Source organism: Ochotona princeps, chromosome 5 (genome assembly GCF_030435755.1).
Source record: "Ochotona princeps isolate mOchPri1 chromosome 5, mOchPri1.hap1, whole genome shotgun sequence".
Lineage (NCBI taxonomy): Eukaryota > Metazoa > Chordata > Mammalia > Lagomorpha > Ochotonidae > Ochotona > Ochotona princeps.
This window is the reverse complement of record NC_080836.1, coordinates 50,424,593-50,450,736: the sequence shown is the minus strand read 5'-3', so window position 1 is coordinate 50,450,736 and position 26,144 is coordinate 50,424,593. Positions and strand designations below refer to the sequence as shown.

At 43.5% G+C, this 26,144-nt stretch overlaps 1 protein-coding gene across 3 annotated transcripts in view; it reads right to left on the bottom strand.

Annotated features, from left to right (window-relative positions):
- MYO3B (myosin IIIB) overlaps positions 1 to 26,144 on the bottom strand; it is a 545,106-nt gene that overhangs the window by 275,390 nt on the left and 243,572 nt on the right. For all 3 annotated transcript variants that reach the window (XM_058664616.1, XM_058664615.1, XM_058664617.1), the window contains 12 exons: positions 23,903 to 23,999; positions 22,884 to 23,000; positions 22,275 to 22,379; positions 20,573 to 20,656; positions 18,621 to 18,823; positions 14,636 to 14,734; positions 14,168 to 14,282; positions 6,812 to 6,938; positions 5,839 to 6,049; positions 4,743 to 4,890; positions 2,221 to 2,374; positions 670 to 758 (listed from right to left, as the gene is read on the bottom strand). In XM_058664616.1, the coding sequence (XP_058520599.1) occupies positions 670 to 758; positions 2,221 to 2,374; positions 4,743 to 4,890; positions 5,839 to 6,049; positions 6,812 to 6,938; positions 14,168 to 14,282; positions 14,636 to 14,734; positions 18,621 to 18,823; positions 20,573 to 20,656; positions 22,275 to 22,379; positions 22,884 to 23,000; positions 23,903 to 23,999 (1,549 nt within the window). The remainder of the gene's footprint in view (positions 1 to 669; positions 759 to 2,220; positions 2,375 to 4,742; positions 4,891 to 5,838; positions 6,050 to 6,811; positions 6,939 to 14,167; positions 14,283 to 14,635; positions 14,735 to 18,620; positions 18,824 to 20,572; positions 20,657 to 22,274; positions 22,380 to 22,883; positions 23,001 to 23,902; positions 24,000 to 26,144) is intronic.

Below are 26,144 nucleotides of genomic sequence, written 5' to 3'. Positions count from 1 at the left end.
AAACTCCTGCCTCTTTTCTCAGCCCTGGGCCTCCACAAACTCCACAGGAACCAATTCACATCGGCTCCTCTGGGAGCAATGAGCTGTTGGCTCAGGGGCGAGAGAGCTTCCTGAGCCAGTCACTCCCTGGCTTCCAAAACATGCAAGTGAGACCCAGGCATGCTGTGCGAAGTGCGGACATTTCAGTTAGCGTTGGAAAAGCTCCACATCTGGAGGACAAGGCTCTGCTTTTATTTGTTGTTTGCTCTTCAGCTAGATACTTCTGGTGGCTTGTGGACATCTGCTTACCTGGAGCCCCCACTACAAGGCACACCCTCCTCTGTGACCTACACATCTCCAGATGTCCACAGAAGGTACGCATTTACTGCTGAGGACTGTGAGAGGCTGTGGTATACTTTCTCCCTAGAGAGCTTAGGGTTCTAGGCAGGTAAGAAACATGGCCACTCTGTGGGCCACCCTGGAGAGAAGTTGCTTCTATGACACAGGCAATTTTGTGTGAGCTCCCCCTCCACATCACCCAAAGAAAGTTGGGAACCTGTAATTAGGTGTCCAAGAAGGACTTCAAAGAGAAAAAAACATGCAAGCAATTTGGTGAGCAGCACTGATTGGGTAATGCACATACCAATGCACTGTTAAACTCAGGTCTAATAACGGTCCCACTCATCTCACCTTGCCGGCATAGTGCTGAATGCCAAAGCACAGCTCCACTCCTTTGGGCCTCCAGAAGTAGCGGCAGCGCAGGTGATCCTCGAATTTGTCTGTGTGGATGTTCACATTGCAAAGTTACAATGGGAACTGTTTGTCTTGCCTGACCCAAATGCTCCTCAAGCCACAAAACGACCAGAATGAGGGATCTTGGACAAGCCCTGCCCCTACCATTGCAGGGGTGAGCATGGATGGACATCACCGTACAGTGGCCACCTGTCATCTGGATTTAATGGAGTTGTTTGGTGTTGGTTTCAATGTCAGGCTGTGCCTCACATCATGTTCTCTTGCTGTGTCTAAAGGCTACTGGTATGGGCCTTAATGACTTCAGAGGCCCTGCCAAGTTTCTGTGGGATGCTGAGGCGATCCCAGGGAGGGCAGATAACCCTGCTTTAAGGCCATCTTGGCAACTGGTGGCAAGAGTCAAGATAAAAAAAAAGCCACTGAGTGTAGCCATCTTGGCTCCTAGAAGCAAATCTCCCCTATTAATCAACTTTCCATTGCAGGGGAGAATGCGGGGTTAAGGGGAAGGCTTCACCCTTCCTGTTCCTTCCTGAACTAACACTTTTGCCCCTTGTAGTTATCACAGAGAGTCTCCCAGGTGGGTGAATCTGTGCTAAGTACTATAGGGGCACGAGAATGGGGGCCATCTTGTATCACACATCTCATGCTCTAAGTGACAAACAAAGCAGACATGAAGCACAGGAGATCCGGGTGTGTGTGGTGTATATGGCAGCACATGGCTCAACTGGCTAATCCTCCACCTCCAAGCCCCAGCATCCCATATGGGTACCAGTTTGTGTCCCAGCTGCTCTCTTTCTCACCTAGTTCCCTGCTTGTGGCCTGGGAAAGCACTGGAAGATGACCCAAAGCCATGGGACCCTTCACTCATGTGAGAGATCCAGAAGAAGCTCCTGGTTCCTGGCTTTGGATCAGTTCAGGTCTTGGGGAGTGGATCAGTGGATGGAAGATCTTTCTGTCTCTCCTTTTCTCTGTAAATCCGCTTTTCTAATAAAAACAAACAAATCTTGGAAAAAAAAGAGGAACAGAGGAAAAGGAGAGGGGGTCTCTGGGACCGGAAGGAGATGTCCTATCTCCATCCCATAGATGAGGAAATCAGCTGCCATGCCCAGAGTGGGAGGGAGAAGTAGGGAAGAATCTTGAAGCAATTGCTGTACTAACTTGGGCTATAGGGGGCTACAGGTGGACAGAGATCCAGGCAAAGACAAAGATGAGGATACTGAAGACGGGGAAGCTTTGGGCAATAGAGAGAGGCAGGTGTAGAACAAGATCAGCACGGGGTCATGGTGCTTGTATTGGCAGCAACGGGAGAGTGGAAGGGGTCCACAGACTGTGGTGATGCATTTGAGACATAAATTTTGCTACCTCACTGACATTCCATTGAAGACAGGATTGCCTAAATGCCTGGGGCAAATCCACCCACACATACTTCCTGGGATGGCAGGAGCAAATTCAATTGCAAGTGTGCACACCTACTGTCTCAAAGGTACCTACCCACCAAGGTCTGGTCTGTGGCTTGGGGAAAGCGACTCTCCTCATCCAAAAGCGCAAGCAGGCCTAGGGGTTTCTGGAGAAACAGGTCTAGGAGGGGCCGATTGTCCTCATACTCCACGGGCACGGCACTGATGCCCTCGTTCTGATACTCCATCTGGAGGGGGACAAAGTATAACTCTCTGCAGTCGGAAATGGGCTTGGATTTCCCCACCTACCCCCAGGAAAGCTTGGCATAGATCCTCTGATTCTGGCAACAATGAATGCATGGCAAGGGCCGGTAGGTGGTGGCAAGCTTCTGGATGCATCTTAAATGCGCAGTAAAGGAATCACCTGCACAGTCTACCATGGATGCTGTGCAGAAACTGCTTCCCAAACACAGACTCAGTAGCTTTTCATTCGGAAACCAATAGAGAAAGGAAGTGAAACTGGGACTGGCCCTGTGGAGTAGCAGGTAGAGCCATCATTGGCATCCCATATGGCAGCAGTTCCTATCCCCACTGCTTTACTTCCCATCCAACTTCCTGCTAAGGTACCTGGGAGAAGAGCAGAAGATGGCTCAGATCCTTAGGCCCCTGCACGTACATCGGGAACATGGAAGAAACTCCTGGCTTCTGACTTCTGCCTGGTCCAGTTCTGACCACTGTGGCCATTTGAGATGTAAACCAGGAAGATGGGAGATTTCTTTCTTCTTTCTCTTTCTTTCTTTCTTTCTTTCTTTCTTTCTTTCTTTCTTTCTTTCTTTCTTTCTTTCTTTCTTTTTTCTTTCTTTCTCTTTCTCTCTCTCTCTCTCTCTCTCTCTCTCTCTCTCTCTCTCTCTCTGTAACTCAAGGAAGGAAGGAGGGATGGAAGGAAGGAAGGACGGATGCAGGCCAGCCAGTCTGACATGATGGCTTAATGGCTAAATCCTCATCTTGCAAGTGCAGGATTCCATATGAGTGCTGGTTCCTCTCCTGGATGTTCATCTCCTATTCAGCTCCCTGTTTCTGGCCTGGGAAAGCAGAGAAGGATGACCTAAAGCCTTGGGACCCTGAACTCACATGGGAGACCCAGAAGAAGCTCCTAGCTCTTGACTTTGAATTGTATCAGCTTCAGCCATTATGGTCATTTAAGGAGTGAACCAGTGGATGAAAGATCCTTCTATCTCTCCTTCTCTCTATAAATCTGCCCTTTCAATAACAATAAATACATCTCAATAAAGGAAGGAAAGGAAAGGCAAGGCAAGGCAAGGAAAGGGGAGGAGAAGGGGAGGGAAGGGAAGGGGAGGGGAGGGGAGGGGAGGAAAGAGGAAGGGAGGGAAGGAAGAGAAAGAAAATGAAAGAAAGGGAAAGGAAAGCAGAGGAGTTGGGAAACAATGTATTTGCATGACACAGAAAACACACTGCTATCTTTTGCTAGGGATGGAAAGCTGAAAAACCTGTGGATTCCCAAGGACAGTGTATGGAAGGCTCAGAACAGCTCCAGTGGTAAAACCAATCCCAGCGTCTTTCCTCCTTGTCTGTGTTGCTCTCACCACAGTGTAGTCATGGAAACTTTCTCACTGCCACCCCAGGGAGTGAGCAGAGTGTTTTATTCCTGCAACTCCTTCCTAGGACAAGGAGTTTTGCGGCGTCAGTAAGGATTTGGGTGGAGCAAGTCTACTTCTCAAGCAGTTGTCATAGGAAAAGGCTTCAGCTCTTGGGCCCATGGAGTTTCACACTCAGCTTTCTTGGCCAATAAACCCAAAAGCCAAAGAAAACCAAAATAATATGACCCGGTGGCATGGCATAGCAGCTAAAGTCCTCGCCCTGAATACGCCAGGATCCCATACGGGTGCTGGTTCTAATCCCAGTGGCCCCATTTCCCATCCTGCTCCCTGCTTGTGGCCTGGGAAAGCAGTCGAGGATGGCCCAAAGCCTTGGGACCCTGCTCCCGCGTGGGAGACCTGGAGGAGGTTCCTGGCTCCTGGCTCCAGATAGACCATTGCACTCACTTGGGGAGTGAATTGTTGGACGGAAGACCTTCCTCTCTGTCTCTCCTCCTCTATGTATATCTGACTGTTCAATAAAAATAAACAAATCTTAAAAAAAAACCCATAATAATAGGGTTACTCCTCCCTGACAATGCTTTCCAGCTGCTGTGGGATTGGGCATGTAGAACAGCCAGTTTAGGAGTTAAGGACCTGCATCCTGAAATCAAGAGCATCCTGTGACATTGTAGAAACAGTCATGGGTATTTTTAGTTAAGCAAAGTAGAAGAGCACACAGTGCTTGGGGCAATGGCCCTGAAAGAGTTTCACAGGAAGATGGAAACTACTGGCTTGTCACAGTTCCACTCAAGTGAAGAAATGCACATTTCAACAACAATAAGCACCTCTACTTTTTTTCCTGGACTAAATTTAAACGGTTTATGTATCTCCATGGGCAGGCCTCAGCAGCAGTTTCTCACTAGAGTCTTTTACCTGTGAGCCTAAATGGTTTTTGCTTCAAACTGTGAACAGCTTGGAGACCTTTGCCTCCTAGCATGGATGCTTGGGGGTCAGTTACCTGCTCAAGAGCAAAAACGTGCTGATTGAAGTAGTACTGGATCTGTTCATTGGCGATGTTGATGCACAGCTGCTCGAAGGAATTCCTCTGAAAATTCTCGAACCCAAAGATGTCCAGGATCCCCACGTTCATGCTGTCATCTGCGTGACTGCATGAGAGAGAGAAAGGGGAAGGCTTTGGGAGCAGGAACTCGTGCCCCTGAGCTCCCAGAACCCTCACACTCTTCAGGATGTGGTAGTGCTGGTTCTTCCACCAGACAGGAAAGAACTAATGCCTGGGAAACAGCACCAAGTTGCCAATGCAAGCAGGTTAAGCAGCTACTTACAACGTTGGCATCACATACTAAAGCATCAGTTACAGGCCCCATTGTTTTGCTTCTGATCCAGCTCCCCCATAATGTGCTTAGAAAAGCAGTAGAGGGCAACCAAAGCACGTGGGTTCCTGCCAATCTTGTGTGAGATCCAGATGGAGCTCCAGGCTTTGGGCCTGACCCAGCCCTAGTGGTTGCAGTCATCTGGGGAGTGAACCAGTAGGTAAAAGACCACACGCACACACACACTCTGCATCTCTCTCTCTTTTAATAACAATGTGTTTATTTATTTGAAGAGCAAAGTTACAGAGAAAGAGAAGGACACAGAGAGATCTTCCATCCACTAGTTAATTCCCTAAATGGCTACAACTGGCCTAAGCCAGGAGCCTGGAACTTCATCTGGGACTCCTATCCAAATGGCAGGGGCCCAAGAACTTGGCTGCCTTCCCAGGTGCAATAACAGGGAGCTGGATCAGAAGTGGAGCAGCTTAAATGCTGTGCCACAATGCTGGCCCCCAAACCTGTTCTCTTAGATACTATATTTGAATGACTCAAACAAGCCCTCCCCTCTGAGGCATGAACACCTCACTGTTACAGGTCCCACTGCATCTTTTCGAGGAGAAGAGCTGAGAGTGTTGCGAACAAACAAACAACAAAACAGAGAAAAACAGATGCTTCCTCTGACAGATTCTAAGGGACATGGGCCAGGGTGAGAGAGGTGTGGGGAGGGAAGGCACCTATTATGAGGACGGCTCTCTCAAAGCCTCTGCTCTGTGTGGGACTTACCATATATTTTTGTCTGGCTGCAGGAGTGTGTTGATGCGATTTACAATCCAGCTGAACAGCCTCCCGTACAGGGCTTTGGACATGGCATCACGGACATCAGCTGCCCTGTCCACGGTGTTGGCGCGGATGATGGTCTCCCCACGGGTGACCACACAGTGGGAGGTCAGGGCTTCCTGAAGCTCTTCAGGCCTGATGCCCAGAACAGAGGCAGCTGGAACAAAAAGCAGGGAGGACACTGGGAGATGTGACCTCTTCTTTAGTCAGTTTATTCAGTACCTCCATGTTGGGTGCTTCAAAGATGAACAAGGGAGAGCCCTAACCCCAGGATGCAGCCAGCTTGACATGGCAGCTGCCAGGCACTTCAGGGGTGCTGGACTCACAAGAAGAAAAAGCAGGTGGGCGGTGTTCTCTCAAATAAGTTGGAGGAACAAGAAATAGATCACATTGCTCTCTTACGGTCATACTGTGCACTGGTCTGTTAAGGGCCCTAAAAAGTGCTGCACTTGAACACAAAGAAGCTCTTACTTTAAAAAAACAAAACAAAACTATAAAACAACTTCTGGGAAAGGAGAAGAGCAAAGGGATGATGAATCCCTATGCTGATAAAACTATACCATGGAAAATAATCAATAAATATTTTAAAACTTCTTTGTTTTTTATAATTAGGATTCCCTCATTTCTTGGGCTATAATAACTATCTGTGAAAATAAAAAAAAGCATGTGTCAAAAAATAAAATAAATAAACCAGTATCTGCTTTCCCTCCTACAGCTACAAATTCTATGGATTCTAAATGCAATCAAACCCATGCATATGTGTGTGTGTATGTGTGTAAAGTTTCATGTGCAGTTGATTTTCCAAAGGAGCCTGGATTGCAAACCACTGCCTGAAGCTGCCTGCCATGAAACCCTGTTCTTCAGACACCCATGTTCAGCTTACAGAAGGGACATGGCCACCCGAGCATCAAATACTCACCATTTTCCAAAGCTTCAGCATTGGGCACCTCACTTTTATCAGTCTGATGCTGAGAGGAGATTGCCGCAAACTCAATGTCCCCAATAATCAGAATTCCAGCCAAAATCCTATACACTGAGTATACCTCCTAAAAACGACATCAAGGACCACATTAGATGATCGTGGCCAATCAAACAAGCAAACCACTAACTCTGGGGAAAAAACTGCTAAGTGTCTACCCAAGTGCATTTCCCCCTTTTCTTGGGCTCACTGTTTGACAGGTTTCCAAGCAACCAAACCAAAGGTGGCTATGTAACTAAATTTTAACACTAGAGCAAGCAGAATGATGGAACAACTTCTAGACTCAACCTGCTGATGGTCAACAGAGCCTGCCTCCTCCAAGCTTACTTTTTCACTCTTTTTTTTAAAAAAAGATGTATTTATTTTTATTGGAAAGTCAGATATACAGAGAGGAGGAGAGACTGAGAGGAAGATCTTCCATCCACGAATTCACTTTCCAAGTGGCTGCAACAGCTGGAGCTGAGCCAATCTGAAGCCAGGAGCCAGGAGCTTCTTCTGGGTCTCCCACATGGGTGCAGGTCCCAAGGCTTTGGGCTGCCCTCGACTGCTTTCCCAGGACATAAGCAGGGAGCTGGATGGGAAGTGGTACAGCCAGGATTAGAACCGGCGCCCATATGGGATCCAGGTGCATGTGAGGTGAGGACTTTAGCTGCTAGGCTACCATGCTGGGCCCACTTTTTCATTCTTGCTGGTTGGCACTGGAGCAACTCAGCTCAACCATGCTGCTCATGAGACGTCTCCAGCCAACAGTCTCATGGCATGGGCTAGCTCAGTCAACTGAACCTCTTGCCTTGCAATGGCTTTACAAAAAACATCTGATCTTCTTTATTCTTTAAAACATCTTTAGCTTTCACTCTAATGCTTGCTTCCAAATCAGATGTTGCCATTTCTTCAAAGCAAAAGAGTATATGTTTCCTTAACTTCCTTTGAATATACTTTTTATGAACTTGCTGGAGGGCATTAATCCATTACTTATTAGATCATTTTGAATTTAAATGACAGAGTATATTGTAATCAATGAAATCAGGAAATATTTTTGAAAGAGTCACCAGAAATTACCTGTGATATTGTAATATAATAAGAAACATAAATTGGTTCTTCGTCCCCAGTTCCTGGCACTAGAGCTTCTAAACCCCTATAGCTGTCTAAGTGACAGGGGTGAAGGAAGTCTTGTTAGGCACAAATCCCTTTCAACCATAGGTGAGTTTATGCTAATGAGGAGTCTCTTAGTGGTCCTCTAGGTAGCTTCAGGAGTGTGGGGCAGTGGTGGTGTTGCTGATTCCAAGGGAACAAGCACATTTAGAGGATTAGAACATCTCCACTATCTAACCCCCAGAAGTGGGGAGGGGTGGAGACTGAGTTAGGCACCAGATTAGAAAACCAGGATGCCCTGCCTAGAGTGCATGGGCCTCTTCCAACATGCCTTGCCCTGTGCAGTTTTTCCACTGGGGTATTTCTAAGCAACCAGACATCAGTAAATAAAGTGTATTCTTGAGTTCTGTGAGCCATTCTAGCAAATTCTCAAACCCACTGAGGAATTGGGGGTTGTCCTCACTGGACAACCAAAGAGTCAGAGTATGGGAGGCCAGGGGCTGTGACAAGCATCAGAAGAGTGCAGGAGAATCTTTACCCTGTGGGACTTGATACTAACTTTAGCTAGAGCATGTCAGAATTGGAAGTGAGTTGTAGGACGCCTACCTGATATCAGCAAATTAGCTGGCATTGGCAGGTGGGACATCCAACGTACTCAGAAATATGAGTAAAAGTAGTTCAGATGATTTAAATCTGATGTTTATATTGAAAGTTGAATATATTAGTAGCAACAGTGGTAAGAAAATAAGGTACATTAATTCACTTAAAATATTGATTGAAGCTAAAACTTATAATACTAGTATCCACTACTGGAATGCCACTTCAAGGTCCCAGATACTCTGCTTCTGACCCAGCTTCCTGTTATGAACCTGGGGAAGCAGTGGAAGCTGGTCCAAGTGCTTGGACCCTTGCCATACATGTAGGTGATCAGGATGGAGTTCCTGTCTCCCTAGTGTCAGCCTGGCCCAGGCCTGGCTATTACAGCCATTTAGGAAGTAAACCTGGAAATAGAAGATCTCTCTTCATTATTCTCCATCTTTGTGACCGTCCTTCTCTCTGTTGCTCCACGTTTCAAAAAATAAATAAATCTTAAAAAAATAGATTTACTACATGAGAAAAATGAAATACATATAGCCAGGAAATTTTTGTATTTAATGTTTATAGAGAAAAATACTTCCACAAAAAAAAAAAAAAACAACAGTCTGCCAGGTAACTTGATTTAGTGCTATATGTAGCAGCAAACTAATAGTAACTGTCACTGGACCACTGATAGAGCACATTCCTCCAAATTGAGACTTCCTGTAAACATTATTCAGTAAAGTCAAAACACTGATCACAGACTGTAACAGTGACATCTGCTGGATACCTGGTGGTGCTACAAAGACAAATGGCAATTTTCAACAGGGCTTCCACGGTAGATAAATACAGCGCTAACTTCTAAATCAAAGGCAAGATGTCACGATTCTGACTTCAGGAATCACTGTTTAATCATGCAAGTTAAAAGTAGCTGAAGGAGAACAGCAATCAAACGGGTGTTCTGGGCCTTGCCCGGGTTTCACATGACAGCACCTCATTTCCTTAAGCAGCACATTGAGAGTCCAGGAGAATGCATGCAGAGCCTATACCATACCCCCCCACACACATCTCTCACCCCCCTCGAGACAGATTCCACAGGGCCAAACAGGCTCTCTGGCAGTGAGGTCCATGTCGGCCATCTCTGTACCCACTTACCTCAAGAGGTCCTCTAAAATATTTAGTACCCTGAAGAAAAGTATGCTGTTCTCATTAAAACACACCTGCACACTTTATTCATGTGCTACATTACAAGCCATGAAATCTCCCAAGGGAAGGCTTTCAGGTCTTGTAGCACTGATGTGACCATTCCCCAAACAAATGGCAGCCAGAGGCCACACCCTAAAGACCAGCATCTAGTTCCCTTGCTTCTCTGAAAACATCCTCTTCCATATAATGCTGAGGTGATCACTGAAAGTGGAATACTGCTTGGGACCTTGAGACACAACTTTTAAGTACAAGCCTTGTGAATCTCAAAAGTCTGTGGGAGGGACAGTTTCCTTCCTTGGTTCAGCGGGAGGTGCCAGGCATAGCACACTCATCACTCCCTTGTGGGGAGTGGCTGACTCCACGTGTATGTTAGGTTGTCACAAGATGGCGGCTGGCCAAGGGCCAGAAGGTGGGATTTGTCTCACCAGCAGGTAAACAGGATAGGCTAGTTACCCCACTGCGACTGCTGGCCTATCAGATAGCGCCAAGTGACCCACAGGAAGAAGTGACTGGTGGAGAACGATATAAAAGTAGCTGGTAAAAGCTGGACAAGGACAGATGGACGGACGAAGACGAAGGACAGGGCACGACTGGGACGGAGGGACAGAAGAAGACTGGGGGGCGACGCAGAGACAACTAGGGGGCGACGAGGAGACTGGGGAAAGAAGCAGAGAGTACGGGAAGAAATGTGGGAAGAAGGGTGGCGGAAAATGGAAGAAAGGGTGGCGGAAGAAGCAGGTAGGAAAGCTTAGACCAATGGGTACAGGCGCGGCGGAGAGAAGGTTTTAAATGCAGCCGCTTTTGGCAGTGAGAGTTCCGGTTGTTGGCTTTTCCCAGACCCTCAAAAGTTTGACCGGGTGTTTTTAGTGTCGCCGCTGCTGGGCGGCAGTGACACTCCCCTTAATAAAGGAATTATTAGCTTTAGGGGGTTCCCTTTGCTCTATTTCTAGGCTATTCTTCTCGCCTGACTCCTTTAGTGCCACTTGGGGTTAATGATTTCTTTTTTCTTAACCTAGAAACCTACATCCACCTCTATGTTTAGGTCCAAATCTCACCTATGAGGTCATGGTAGAGTTGGAGCCACCTTATATCTACCCCTGTGATAACTCGTCCCTCTAAAACTTCTGGATGAAATGTCTCTCTCTATCACAGCCTTGAGAGTTTCTCTCCTGGCTCACTTGGTCTTGCCTCACCTATAGCTTATCAGGATCCCTAACTCTCCTGTAAAAACTCACTATGGTGCTATCCCTTTCCATGCTCTACCAGCTACCAAATTCTTACATGATAACATGGAATTGTATCCCTCAGAATAAGAAGTCTCATCATGAAAAATAACATGTGCTCCAGCTGAGTTTCTCCATCTAGAGTAAAGCTACCCAAGCAGAGAAAGGAAGAAAGCATGTCTTCACCAAAGCCTCATGATCCCATGGCCAGATGCTGGCTCTTGGCTTTTGCTCTCCTGTTCTCAGAGACACTTGTCTCATGATGTCCATGTGCCATGACAGAGGAATTTGAAGCCAAGCTGGGAAAGAACTTGGTTTTTCTGACACCTGGTGCTGTCTTAAAGAAATCACCTCCGACCCAGCTCCTGGGTAACTGCTCCTGCTACATCTCCCGAGGCCTTTACTTTCCTGCCCATGCCCTGCTTCCTTTGTCACTGGTCCCACCCTGAACACTTCGCTAGGACCAGCCGAAAGGCCTTCTTTTGCAAGTTTTTATGCAATGTCTGCAGAAGTTCATAGCATTGAGCATCCTGAAAGTCAATGGTATCACACAGTCTGGCACTAACAGACTGGAAATCCTCAAGGTTCCCAGGGAATAGTCGATCTCTTCTCAGCTGTGCTCTCTCAATCTATTTGGAAGAAAGGGAAGACACTAGATCCTGACCTGAAGGGCCCCTCCAAGACCTCTGCATTCCAAGGATCTGCAGCCAATCTCCAATCCTAGCCACCACATTTTCATGTAGCATTAAAAAGACACCATCTAAAATTCAAATGACTTAATAAGGTATGACAATTCCTATACCAGCAAGATGAACATAATAGTAAACCAAGATAGTTATGATTTGGCTCCAGAAGCACGAAACTGAGAAATACTCATTTGAACAATAGGTGTTACATGTAAACCTTGCCTCCCCCCCAGCCTCCACAAGGAGACTTCTCATTTTGTCAAAGTCCCCTCCCATCGGCATACTTCTCTACAATACACTGAGGGTCAAGTGTTCTTTCAGACACTTTTGGCTGTGTCCCAGAATTAATATCTATTCTCCTGAGTCCATACTAAGGTTGACTGCTCATAATTTTGACGTAAAGGTATGGGGAAAAACCACAGGGATTCCTGCAGGGCACGGGTGACATATAAGAAAGGACAGGAAGTATAATTTTGATTGACTTGGCCAGAACACTGAGGTTCTGTCCAGAAAGGTCTGCCAGAAAAGCTTAAAGGAAAGTTCTATTCCATCAACTTCTAGCCATCTACTGCCTGATTACATTCAACTGACTCTGAAGTCAGTACTGCTACTTTTTCTTCACAAACATAAAATAAACGGAGTTGATTCAGCAAAACTGGTTGTCTACAGAGACACAGGGGACTTCAAAAAGTTTGTGGAAAATGACATTATGAGACAAGTTTATCCTGGTACAAAAACTGAAATTCCTGTAAGCTTTTTCAGACTCTGCACTGCCGAGAACTTCCCAAGGATTCCTTATATAGCCACAAATTTTAGGATCAAGACAAGATCCAATCTCTTCCTTCCATTTCTGAAGTTGCTAATTGACATTAAGTTCGCTTATTTCATTATGAAGACATGGTGAATACACACACAAATGCCCAACATTACAATCTGGTTCTTCATGTAACAGTCTAGCACAATCAGAAGAAGATTCATCAACTTTGAGACTTGTTCTCTATGTTCATTTATATAGTCTTCCCTTCTATTGCATTCTGCCCCCAATCAAGAGATTAAAGACAGCTTACTTTAAAGATGGGTATTTAAGACTTTTAAATTCTTCTCTTTCACATTTTCATTGTTTTAAAACAGATAGCATCTAATATTAACAGTATAATACTTTAGGTTCCTGTAGAGAAGGAACCAATTTTAATATGATTAATCTATAACCACACTTGTATTCATTGTAGTCAAAATATTATTAATCCTGTGGAATGGTCTCTAAGGTTTGTGGACCCTCTAATGAAAGATGTTCACTTTAGCATGACCCAGGTGACTTTCAGCGGCTTTGTGGCCATCTCTGCCATCTTTTGATTTTTCTAATGATGAATCTTTGATGCAAACTAGATTTGTAAGTTAACAACCATACAGACCCTTTAAGCTGGAGCCATTTAATTGCTTTCCTCTAAGGAGTCATTGCTCTTTTCTACGAAGCCCAGGGAAATCTATTTCTATTTTTAATCTGACCTTTGGGATTTTCCACTGGCTGTCAGTTTAAAGTTCATGGGAGGTTGACAGAGAAAATTAACAGCTGGCAAGATAAAAGGAAAGGTATTATTATGACTAAAATCAACCATACTGGAGAAGAAAGGTCTACCCAAACTCACTGAATTTTAGAAGCCAAGTTTTTGTGGCTTCTGCTTATTAGAGTTTATTAATCTGTAATTAGAGTATATTGTAATCTAATCCCATAAAATTTAACACTCTCAACCACCTCCTAATCATTTACTCTCTTGGTTGAAAAAGCAAAGGAATCTATATATTTTGCAGAATTGATGGCATGAATCCCAGACACTACAACATAATATATCACAGGATAATATTTGAACCTAGAGTTATAAATATTGTCTGTCATCCTCATCATATATTTAATAGAGACAGACTGTATCTAGTTTGCTAAGAGTAGCGTAATAGTTGGAACTATTGCTAATAACATGTAACTATGTACCAAGGAGAGGGAAATAACTTCAAGAAAGTGGAAGGGTTTTAATTAATCCATCTAGGAGCATACTGAGCTACTTGTATAAATACATTCCTGTGGCTTGGGTATAACCTGCATGTTCCTATATTTGTATTCACAACTGGCTTTAATGGTTGGAAGAACCCCAGCTCAGCAAAGGGCAGTATTGTTTAGGTGCTTGTTTTTCTATCTGTAGGGAACTGACGACAATGACAACAAAATAATAGGCATATCGTACTTACAGCAAAACTCCTTCCTTATGTTCATCTGGGTACCTTGTTAAAGGCAGAATCTGATTCAGTCAATCTAGGGTGCAGCCAAGAGCCAGCACTTCTTAAAAGCTCTTAGGCAATGACCATGTTTCTGGTCCTTGGACTGTGACTTCAGTAGCAAGGCCTTACAGCATGACCAATATGGCGTTTGAAGAAAGCATGCTGCCCCAAGTAAAACATCTATATCTTCAGGCTTCCCACTGTAAACACTTGAGTTTCTTTCGCTCCTGATGAACACTCACCTTGTCAGTGAACCCTATAATCCTGAAGCAATGCTGAATTGCCTCAAATTGTCTTCTGTAAGACTCCTTAGAAGTTATGTCATGCAGCATGCTTCCAGTTTCATCAGCCATATACCTAAAGGAAGTGGAGACCACCAAATACAATGATAAGTACTGACTTGGAAAACAACCCCTCAGAGCCAGGACAGGTGTTCCTTGGCAGGTTCCTTCCTGACAGGGTATTTCCTTTACAGTTTGAACCTCTGGGAGAATGAGGGTGTCTCTGGCTAAGTAAAATGGCTGTACTTGAGGTTTTGAAGCTTATAAAAAATGCAAATAGGGAGATATTGTTCCTGACACCTCATCCTGGGTATTTCGGTTAAATGGATTGTGTTTCTGGTAAGGAAAAGAGCCACATTATCTTGTGAATTTGCGAACTGTGAACTGTACACTCTTGAAAAATTAGCAATCAAAATCTCTGACACGTACCTGGGAGGTTTCTTCTCAGGAAGCCTGAACTCAGAAAGTTTCTTTTGGTAGTAAAGACCAGCATAAATATAGTAAAATATGTGAAAATTTTTCTCTCCGCTGAGAAAAAAAATGGAGAGAGGGATTTTATTAATAATAGTCTGGGCTTCCCCATCCCAAGTCATTTATGCCATTTAGTTGTACAAAATATTTCATTGCAAATTTACATGTCCAGGTAATGAAACGTGCTCCATCCCAATTATAGAGTAGTACCTGTGCTGGGATTCACACAGTAATTGTCACATGCTCCATCGATAAGCACCTCAATTTCCTAGCAGCTGAGCTGAGGAGAATTTTAGAGATGATCATGTGCATGCAGCAGTCCAGTTTATACCAGTGCACATATATAGGTAATGAGGCCAGAGACTTTCTATTTCAAGGCCATGTTGCTTCAGAAACCATGACTGCCCTGCTTCAAAAGGTTTGACAAACCTACCACTCAACTGGAGCTGCCCTGCCATGTAAGAAGGTGCTTGCCAGTCACATAGTAGGAAAGGAAGCAAAGTTGGTTCCAGAACTGGCATCTGTGCTTTCCCTGGTTGAAGAAGGGATGGGAGGGACATGCTGAGACGCTGAACTGCAACTGATACTGCCAGGTCATCAGAAAGTGTCAACCTTTTCTAATTCTCTGTCACTGCATTGTTACAAAGGTGTCAGTTCATAATACACTTTGGTACAGATGTTCAAAGAGAAATGCTCCAGAGTCCCATCTGTTCCCTGGAGGTAGACTCTCTTTTGTTGATACCGTGGATTTTGGCAAAAGCTCTACTTGACCACCTTGGTTTGTGGAATGAAACTTCTCTTTGCCCCCCTGTGTCCCACCTGGACCATCCATTTCTCTTTTCTTTAGCCTGCTCTTGGTATCCTTATTTTTTCCAGGTTGCTTTGCCTGTCAAAGCTCTCCCGGTACATGGCTATCTCTGTCCTGTTATTCTAGGTGCTTCTTCTATTTCCTATTCACAGGTCCATTCAGTTCAGATAGATATTACATGAGAAAACCATATTTACTTTTAAAGAACATTGCATTGTGCATATTTATAGTATACAACAATATTTTATAGGATTTACAGACATAGTGAAAAAAGGTTACTACCCAACTAACACATGTATTAGTGGGTGCCAAGTTATGGCAAGCACCATGTCAATGCCAGGGATGCAGGACTAAAGAGTTTCATGCTCCTTGTAGCAACCCTTCTAGTGGTAGAGTTCAAGGAAAATTGTGATGAAGGCTTTGAAAAAAAGCAAACAAGGGGCTGAAATGATGAAAAACGTTTAGGAATGTGGGGTGTTTATGTTAAATCCAGGAAGCACTCACCAAGGAAACAGCATTAACCAGACTACTGAGTTGGCAGAAGTTAGAGAGAGATAGCATGCATCCAAAGACTCAGAGTGCAGTACTCATGCAGGAGCAGAAGGGGCTGGTGATTAGCAGGTGGGGCAGGTAGAGGGTATCCCCTACAAGGCCTTGGTCAGCCAGAATGAGAACTTTTTTCTCTAAGCAATTAGGATTCCTGGTGGAATTTTCAACTGGAACTAAGGTGCACTGTAGATACATAACATGAATAGATGGGGTTCAGAAAAGTTCTCTTCGGCTGCAGGATGAAGATTAGACTGAAGGATACTGCACTGGATACAGCGAGAGCCTGAGGAGGTACAGGTGAGGAACTGGGGGTGGGGTGTTGCAGTGTATCAGCAGTGCTAATGGAGAGCAGGAACAAGCTTTAGCTGTGTTCTGTGCAGAAACCAGAAGACCCTGAAAGACTGAAGGGGATGGCAAGGAGTGGGAGCTGGTTCCCAGATTTCCAAGCTGAGCATCAGGGAAGCTGAGACAGGAAAGGGGAACAGCTGTAATGAAAATCACTTGGTCCTTCACCCTCCACCAAATGTGCTGGCTTTGAGCCCTCATGGTCCTACCTTCCTGAAGTTCTACATAGCAAATATCTCTAGTTCACAATTTTCCACTTTTCCCAAGCTTCTCCTGCTAACATCCACCCACAGCACAAACTCACTGTGATTTTTCTGCCTTTTATCTCTCAGATTAGCTACAATTTTATTGTGACCACAACACCTCCCGATTTTAGTGGCTGGGATACTGGCAGCCTTGTTGCTCACAGCACCTGTATAGAGGGCAGAGGGGCTGGGGGCAGAGGGGCTTTGCTCATGGTACTAACTGGCAGGACTGATCTGGTGGAACAGTTACCAGCTGAAACAGGGCCAGGCTGGGTGACAGTTACCACGGAAGGCCCATTTGCCCAGGTTGTAACCACACCTAGCCACAAATGGGCTGAGGTAAGGAATCCAAGAGCGTGCCCACCACAGGGCACAATCACAGAGGCCCTCTAAATTCAGGCCTTATCTTGTCTTCCTCTCCTGTCAGCCCTGTGAGGGCACTGTGACACTCCTATTGCATACCAAGAAAGCAAGGTATGAGGAGAGATGCCTGTGAGCAACTCAGTAAGGTCAGTGGCATAGCTGTGAGGAGAAGCCTCCTCCCACAACCACTTCACATTTGAACACAGAACACTGCAATTTCCATACTCAGGCAGAGTAGTTTCCTAAACTTCAAAACCATCCTAATTTGGGAAGAAGAAACAGGTAATTAAAGAAGTCCATCAGAAAGTCACAGGGAAGCTTTACTGCCTCTCACTCTTCCCCTTCATGGTTGAGTGAGCATGCTGGTCCCAGCTGTGTGAGCAAAGACAAGTGCACTGTGGAAGAACTCGCTTCCGTTCCTAACCTAGAGCAAGACCTGCTCCTTCAGATGCTTGCCAGCTTCTCTGCAACTCAGTGCTACCAGCAGAGTTCAAGCCAACATTCAGTGCCACAGGCCTTGGCAACACCCTCCTAACAGCACTCAGCCAATCCTTCTTGCATCTCGCTCCTCCTCCCACTTCCGCTGGCACTGCCATTTCAAAATGCAACTTGTGTTTGGTGACGCTCCTGCTTAAAGACATTCAAAATCCTCAGCATGGCACTAAGCCCTGCATGATCTGGTCTTGGATGTATCTTTGCTACCTTCTGCCTCACTACTCCTGTGCCCACTGCATGGCCCTCTTCCCCCTGGACTAGAGCAAGTGTCCTTCCTATCCCTGGTTTCCCCATCATGGCACATTCCCTGGCTTCCTGGCACTGATCACAATTAAGATGATTTGCTCTGTTTCTAGTGATCCTCCTTGCCCCATCCCTCTCTTTCACAAGGGACACAGACTCCCAGCTCTGCCTATTTGTTTCCTCTTGCAATCCATCAGGGCACAGAACACAGCACTGGCATTCAACAGGGGACAGATACAAGTGCATGGAGTGCTGTTCCTGAGGAACTCCACTGTGCTGACATAACAATGGTCACATAAGGAACAGTGGTTGGCTGGCACTCTGATAGCAGGCACCATGCCTAAACTCATCAATCCTTACAGCAACCTATGAGGCTGGCACTAGCAGCATCTCCATGTCACAGGTGAGGCACAGAGACTATGAGCGACATGCCAAGGTTACTTGGTAAATGTCAGGGCTGGCATTGGAGCCAGTACCAAGTTTATGCTAGTGATTCCTATGATTATACTATTCTTTTTACAAGACACTAAGTGCTGCTTTTTTCTTTCTTTCAATCCAGGGTAAAAATAAACATGTAGAATACTCTCATTGCTTTTAATGGACTAGCTTAATTTGAAAGGCAAGCTTTAATTTTAATAGACAAATTTAATTAAAAAAATTTTTTTTCTAAATGTCTGCAATGATGTTAAGTTGTGCATGGATGGCACCACTGCAATGTCATGTAGTCTGCCCCTTAGAGTCCTGTGAATAATTCCTTGTTCTGAAGGAGGCCAGGGGAAAACTAAGAACAGGGGTGAAAAACTCATAAACTCATAAACTCATAAACTTCCCAGAATACATTGCACCTCCATTTATATTGCAGAGACAAGCCAGAATAATAAATTAGTGCACCTACACTGCCTGTTTTATAACTCTGGACTTTTCGAGGAGATATTCAGAAATTCTTGCCCCCATCACAACTCCGGTTGGGGTAAATATCATTTCCAGATATTTTCCAAAGCGGCTCGAGTTGTCATTGATGACAGTGCACGCGTTCCCAAAGGCTTCCACCAGGGAGTTGACCTGCAGAATCTTCTCTCTCAGGGTCTGATTGTTGGCCTGTGCCAAACAAAAAACAGCCAAGATGAGCCACTGGAACTACGACTCGAGCAAAGTTGCTGGCCATCTCTCTTTTGCCCACCAAAATGTATGCCGTCCTTTTATGAAGAGCTCCATTTTGGGGGATCAACATCAGCCACGGCATCATTTTGCTCAGATGCATAACAACCCAAGTGCAAACGAATTTGCTTAGTCTGAATTAGGATAGCAGTTTTGAAATCTAGTTGTACTTCATTTAAAATCGCTCATACAGAAAAGACAGTTTAGAAATAATTTAAACAGAAATACGCTCATTTTTCTCAGTCACTCACTGTAACCTTTAATAAACTCTACCTGTGAAAATATTCCTTACGTAGAAAGACAAAGATTGCATGTTCTCTCTTACATGTGGGAGGTAAAACTTGAAAAATAAAGAAAAAACAAAAGAAAAAAGAAAAGGCCCATGTGTACCAGTTTTGCTACAAATATGGTTTTGTAAAACTTTACTTTAAGGCCCAGCATGGTAGCCTAGTGGCTAAAGTCCTAGCATCACACGTGCCACAAGATTCCATACAGGTACCAGTTCTAATCCTGGCAGCCCCACTTTCTATCCAGCTCCCTACTTGTGGCCTGGGAAAGCAACAAAGCACAGTACAAAGCCTTGGGAACCTGCACCGGTGTGGGAGACGTGGAAGAGGCTCCTGACTCCTGGCTTCAAACTGGCTCAGCTCTAGCCCTTGCGGCTACTTGGAGAGTGAATCAGCAGATGGAAGATCTTCTCTGTCTCTCCTCCTCTCTGTAAATCTGACTTTCCAATAAGAACAAATAAATAAATCTTAAAAAACACTTTACTTTGCATTTTTGCTAAACCATCAAGAATGTTATAATATTACACTTTACAAGATCTATGATTACTTTAAAATCTACCTTATATGGTGAAATGGTCATTTTTCCATCCAATTATTCTTTATATCCTTTGTCTATTTTCCCACTAAAGTTTTTTAGCTTTTCAGTTGTTAAACATTTGTATTTGGTGAGGCATCAGACTTTTTTTTTTACTATAATGTGAATTTAAGATTCATAATTACCAAAAAAAACCCCAATAAAGATAGAAAGGGAGAGGAAAAGAAAGTGGAAGAGAAAGCAAGGGAAGGAGGAGGGGGAGATGGAAGAAGAGAATATCATATCCTTAGAACTGTATCTGCAAACTCTAACCTGTTACAGCAATTAAAAATTTCTGAAAATAAAAATAATTTAAGAATTCCTTAAATGCTTTTTCAGCCATATAATGCCCTACTTCTTAGTATAACTAACACTAGACTAGGTTTGAAGTCATTCACTCAGTGTCCATCTTACCTTGCTGAAAATTTTCCTTGCCCTCAACTCCTGCTATTTTCCATTCCTTTCCTATTTCCTTCAACCTCAACTTTGTGTTTTCTATCCCTTGAATCACCACTGTGGCTGTCTTTGATCCTGTTCTAGTGTTTAACCACTTTTACTACTTAATGGCTTAATGTTTCTATTTCATTGCAAACACAAAAGATTAACTGCCAACAATCTAGCAAATTCATGCTGACATTATTTTCCTCATTAACTAAAATAAGGCTGACACTGTAAGTTGCTGCACAATCAGGATGCAAACATAACAAAGATAGAAGGTTTTTAATACGATTACTAATAAAAAGCAGTACTCGCATTTAAAAAATAGCAGTTACTCTCTATGCAGGAACTTCTAGTCATCATGTATACATAAAGCAGGTTAGTTAATACCTTTCCCAGGAAAGTCAAATGCTGAACGATCAGGTGGGCGCTTTCGGTCTTCCCAGAGCCACTTTCGCCACTGATGACAATGCACTGACACAGAAGACAGCGGTGTGAAACAACGCTCATGTTCAACCACGGTTTGCACAACAACATCCATTGCTACATACCTTCGGTTTTCACTGAAGAGTTTATCTGAGGCGTCATTCCATTTCTGCTTAGGGAAAGTTTCCTCAGGCTTTGGTACAGTTGTTGCATCCAACAGACATAACATAATTTACTTTTCTTTTATTATAAACAGTAGGCAATGAATCACCCTTCCTACAGGCCATTATAATTACATACAGCATCACCTATGGAAGTATGGCCAGCCTGTGTCCTTCATTTGCAACTGGCACTAAAGTGAGGCAGTGTTTCAGAACTGAGTTCTTAACATGTAGGGTTTGCGCCCACTCAGAAAATGTCAGAATTGAATTGTTGAACACCTAGTTGGTACCCAAGAATTAAAAAATTGGTGTTGGGAAGGATATTTGGTTCTGGAAAATAAGAACCACAGTGGGACAAATTCTTTAAATTAAAATCCACATCTCTTCCCTCTTTATTTACTTCCTCTTAATGAAATCTATGGCTATTTCAAAGTCTCTGGAAAAGCTCAGTTTCTTTAGTAACTTGAACTACTGTAGTTTCCTCTATTCCTCCACAAACAAAAAGCTCAGACCCAACTGCACTCAGGAAATATACAGTGATGCCAGAATGAAATTTTCTAACCAACTGAAATACCTTCTATTTCAAATGTAATAGACAAAGAAAAAAAAAAAAAAAAACACCTGGCCATTGCTATTGCTATCAATTTGACATCTAAAAAGTTAAAATGTATGAGGAAAGTTTGTGTTTAGCTTGCACTGAATTTAAGGTTTATTCAGTCTATACCCAACTCTTCATAATTCCTCAGCAGCTAAAGGATGGGGTATTTAGTGCACCTGCATACAATTTTGTACAAAGATCAGAATCTTGAAGACCTTAATGAGAAACAATTTCATTTATGCTTTCTATATTCTGGTTTCCTAGTAATTTCAAAAGCTAAAATGTTACTTATTTGAAAAGCAGAGAGAGAGTTTCAGAAACAGATATACCATTGACTGGTTCTCTCCCAAATGCCAGCAAGCACCAGGACCAGGCGAGGTCAAAGCCAGGAGCTGGGAATTCAATCCACTTTCCCCCATGAAAGTGGCAGGGACACAACTACTTGAGTCATCACCTACTCTCTCAGTGGGTGCACATCAGCAGAAAGCTAGAATGCAGAGTAGATCTAGGACTGGAACTCAGGTCCTCTGCTATGGGATGCAGGAGTTCCAGGCAACAGCTCAACTATAGCACCAAATGCCTGTGCCAATATCCTGTTCTCATTTACAATTTTGTGGTGTGATCAGGTTGTACTTGCTCTAAGTTCTCACTGTATTTATATTAGAAATAACTATTCCATTTTAGCAGAGAGGACACTTGGTCTTGATATGAATGTTCCTTGTTTCTTGAACAGGGTTTTCTAATTCTGTTCCTTAAGGCTTTGTTAGTGCTCCACGCCCATGATCCATTTCCTTAGTTCAGCACTGGCAACCAGATTGCAGAGGTTGCAGGAAGACTTAAAGGCAGAAGAGGAAGACGGGATCTGTCTTAGTAGGTGACATGTTGGGAGCAGAAGATAAGTCCTTACCTGGTCTTTGCTGAAAGCAACCATGCACTGGTAAGCAGCATCAGCAGACGCAAATATGTGAGGGGGATTCGAGGCACGTTTCACCCCATGATACAGCCTGGAAAACTGAAGAAAACCAGAATGACTTTTAAGAGAATTTTGAATGCTCCACTGCTCCTCTAACGTTCCACCATACACTGCCACTAACCTAGAATTCGTCATTTACTAGTTGACTTGATGCGTCAGAAAGTCCAAAGAACACAGGCTATGGAGTCTAGGGTTTGAGTTCAAATCCTAGTGCTGTTTTCACTGGTTTCACAGACTCGTGCAAAAGGATTAATTTCTCGGTACTTAGTCTCCTTGTGTGCCAGATGGCCTTCCTAATGGTACCTGTCTCACAGGGCTGTGAGAAGTGATGGAATCCTGGCATGTAGTGAGCCTTCACTCAAGGTTAGCTATTGTTGTTGCAGCTGCCTCCTAAAAGTACCCGTCATCTCACTGAAATATTTCCTGCAGCTTGCAACGTATGTCTATAGGGTGGCCTAATTTTATTTCACTTTTTCCTTCTTCTTGTACTTGTGGTCTTGGAGTTTGTGACAAGGAGCAGTAAGATCTTCAAGCATTCCTTACCTGTGGAGAGTATATGCTTAGATCCTGGAAGGGGTTTAAGGCAATTAAGATGTCTCCAACATATGTGTAAATCATCAAGTCCGCATAGCGCTTCTGTAGCTGATGAATAATTGTATCCTACAAGAAGCATAAATGATATTGAAGTAAACATTTCCAAGCAAGGGAGAGAGTCTAAAAATGACAATAAATGCATCCTTACAAGAATGTATTTCTCTAAAAGAGAAATCATCCAGTCCCTAATGTACCTAAATCACTGATATGATACAGATATCTGCCTTGAAATAAGAAAAAAAAAAGAATATACTAAAAAACTCAGGACTTGTGAAGGGCATTGGGATCCTTAACATGGTTTCATTTGTTACTGTGAAAACATATTGCCTTACCCAATCAAAATGCTCTATGTAGAATTTGATTTAATGGGGGTGTTCCTACTGATGATCCAGACAAAAGATTAGCTTCATTTCTCAAAGCATTTCATGTGAATTTTAGGTGGTAGGAATATTGAATCGAATGTTTTTATATGACACACTAGTGATTCTGGCATTGAAGTTAAAGGTCCCCAGAGTTACAGTCAGCAGAAACAGGGCCAATGCAATTAACAGCTCTATTAAACATGCATATTTTAAATGCGATTATCACAGCTTTGAAATTTAAAATTCAGGCCATATTAACTCCACCATTTCCTTACATAGAACTGCTCTTTAGGAAGAATAACCAACTATCTTAAAAGTTAATTGCAAGTTCTAAGAAGCAGAAAATAATTTCTTCACATTTAGACTTATGATACAAAGGACTTTCTTAGAAAAATCCAAGTCCTGTTGTCTTCACCGTTCTAGGGGTATTAATGGACACACCATGTGTTAGTAGTTAGAGCAAATGAATGCTCCTTGAGCTTCATCCTGTAGCTGTACTAACACTTCAATGTCCAAAGGACCTTAGGAGAACATTGCCCACAACCAGAAATTCATTCACATGAAACAAATACTATTAATAAGAATGATCCACCAAATATCCAATACCTCATCCAGAACTTCCAAATTGACCAAATCATCTTCCAAGCAGTATTTCTCAGCATCCTGCACATGATAGGGTTTTCTGGTATGTATCCTTTCATGCCTAGAAATGTACCAAGAGAGTATTAGTGTCAAGACAGCAAACAACACAGCAGGAAGTGAGCGAGGATGATGATTCATTCTTCCCTATCCCATGGTGTGTACAGAGACTGGAGACAGGGACCATGAACAGGAAGTCCAGTCCTGGCCCACAAGCTCTTGGTGTTACTATGGATCTATTCAGATAAAGTGAGCTCCATAGGTTGGGTCTCCCTGTGACCATGTGAGGAGTGTTGCCAAATAGGCCAATCTAAATACACATAAGTAATTTGTTTTTCTTTTTTTTTTTAAAGATTTATTTATTTTATTACAAAGTCAGATATACAGAGAGGAGGAGAGACAGAGAGGAAGATCTTCCGTCTGATGATTCACTCCCCAAGTGAGCACAACGGCTGGTGCTGCGCCAATCCGAAGCTGGGAACCAGGAACTTCTTTCCAGGTCTCCCACACGGGTGCAGGGTCCCAAAGCATCGGGCCGTCCTCCACTGCCTTCCCAGGCCACAAGCAGGGAGCTGGATGGGAAGTGGGGCTGCTGGGATTAGAAGTGGTGCCCATATGGGATCCTGGCGCGTTCAAGGCGAGGACTTTAGCTGCTAGGCCACAACGCTGGGCCCTAGATTTGTTTTTCTTAAATGACAACTCAAAATCTCCAGGAATAAATATCATCTGTATGTTTCCATCTCAGTGTCAGGCATATAATACTCAGTGTAGTATAGTCACAAATGTTTTGTTGTTCTTGAGCTCCCCTTGAGCCAACCACCACACCAAGTCCAAAATTTTTCCATATATTTTAAAACTACAGAAAGTTTCAAAGAGCACTATAGCCATTACCAAAATAATTCATCGTTGCTGATATTTTACCCTATTTGCTTATTTGAAATCCCTTCATGACCCTGTCCTACCCCATTCCCCTCTGATGAGGTGATCACTGTTAAATGGGTATGCTCCACTCCATTTTTAAATACTGGTCATATACATATATGTTTCCTGATAAACATGCAGATTCTGCATGTTTAATTATAAAAATGGTATAACACTGTGGATTTCATCCTAAAAACTTCTTAAATTCAGCATTATGACTTTTTAAGAATGATTTATTTTATTTGTTTATAGCTATAAAGAGGGAGGGAAAGACACAGAGAGAATGAGATCTTCCATCCATTAGTTCACTCCCCAAATGGTCACAAGGACCAGGGCTGAACCAGGCCAAAGCTAGAAGCCAGGAGCTTCTCCCAGGTTTCCCATGTGGCTAAGCACCCAACAGTCACCCACCCACCCAAATGGGAAATGTGCATTGAGTCCCCAGCTTCTGACAGGTCTCTCTTGCAGGTGACTGTGAAAGCATATCTATTCATGGATACACAAATGCAAACAGGCTGAAAAATATGCACCAGGTACCATTCTTACCTCCATGACAAAATTTGGAATCAACAATTTGTATGACTGCATATATTACTCCAAGTACCATCAACTAAGCATAACCACATGTAATATATCCTCCCCTTCAATGTGTGCTGCAAATTCACTAGCATCTAAACATTCTCACTTTGATCTTCCATCTCTTATGTCCACCATCATCACAACTTAAGAGGATGTCTTCCACAGACACAGTTCCGTCCGACTGAACATCTGTCTGAAGTACCATGAAGAAGTCATGGAATCCTCATGTACACTCTACCACTTGGTATGCATGGTTCATTAAAGTAGGTAAAAAGCAAGAATTTTAGCAGTGCTGCACATTGAGTGTATAACACAATAGAAGTGGGCAAATTCTCCTTCTTGCCTACTAAATTAAACCTTCCCTCGCAACCTCAATCATCAACAGATTTGGAGAAAGCATATTTGAAGCTCCCTATCAGTTGTCTCCAGCACCAGAATCAATTTTGCTGCTAAGTCATATGAAGGTTAAACTTAAACTGAACCTTAATTTAAGAAAATCAAATGTATCACCTAAGCATTTTAAGAATTATTAAACAGAACAATTTATTCAGGCATGTCTTCACATTATTGATGACGTCAAAAGAAATCAAACTGACTTAAAATACAAATTGTTACGGAAGCTCAGAGCTACCTATTTCCAGGCAGGCATTTCTGCTAAGTCAACAGCCAGAGGGTACCCATTTCTAGCTAAAATTCCCTTCATGTAAAA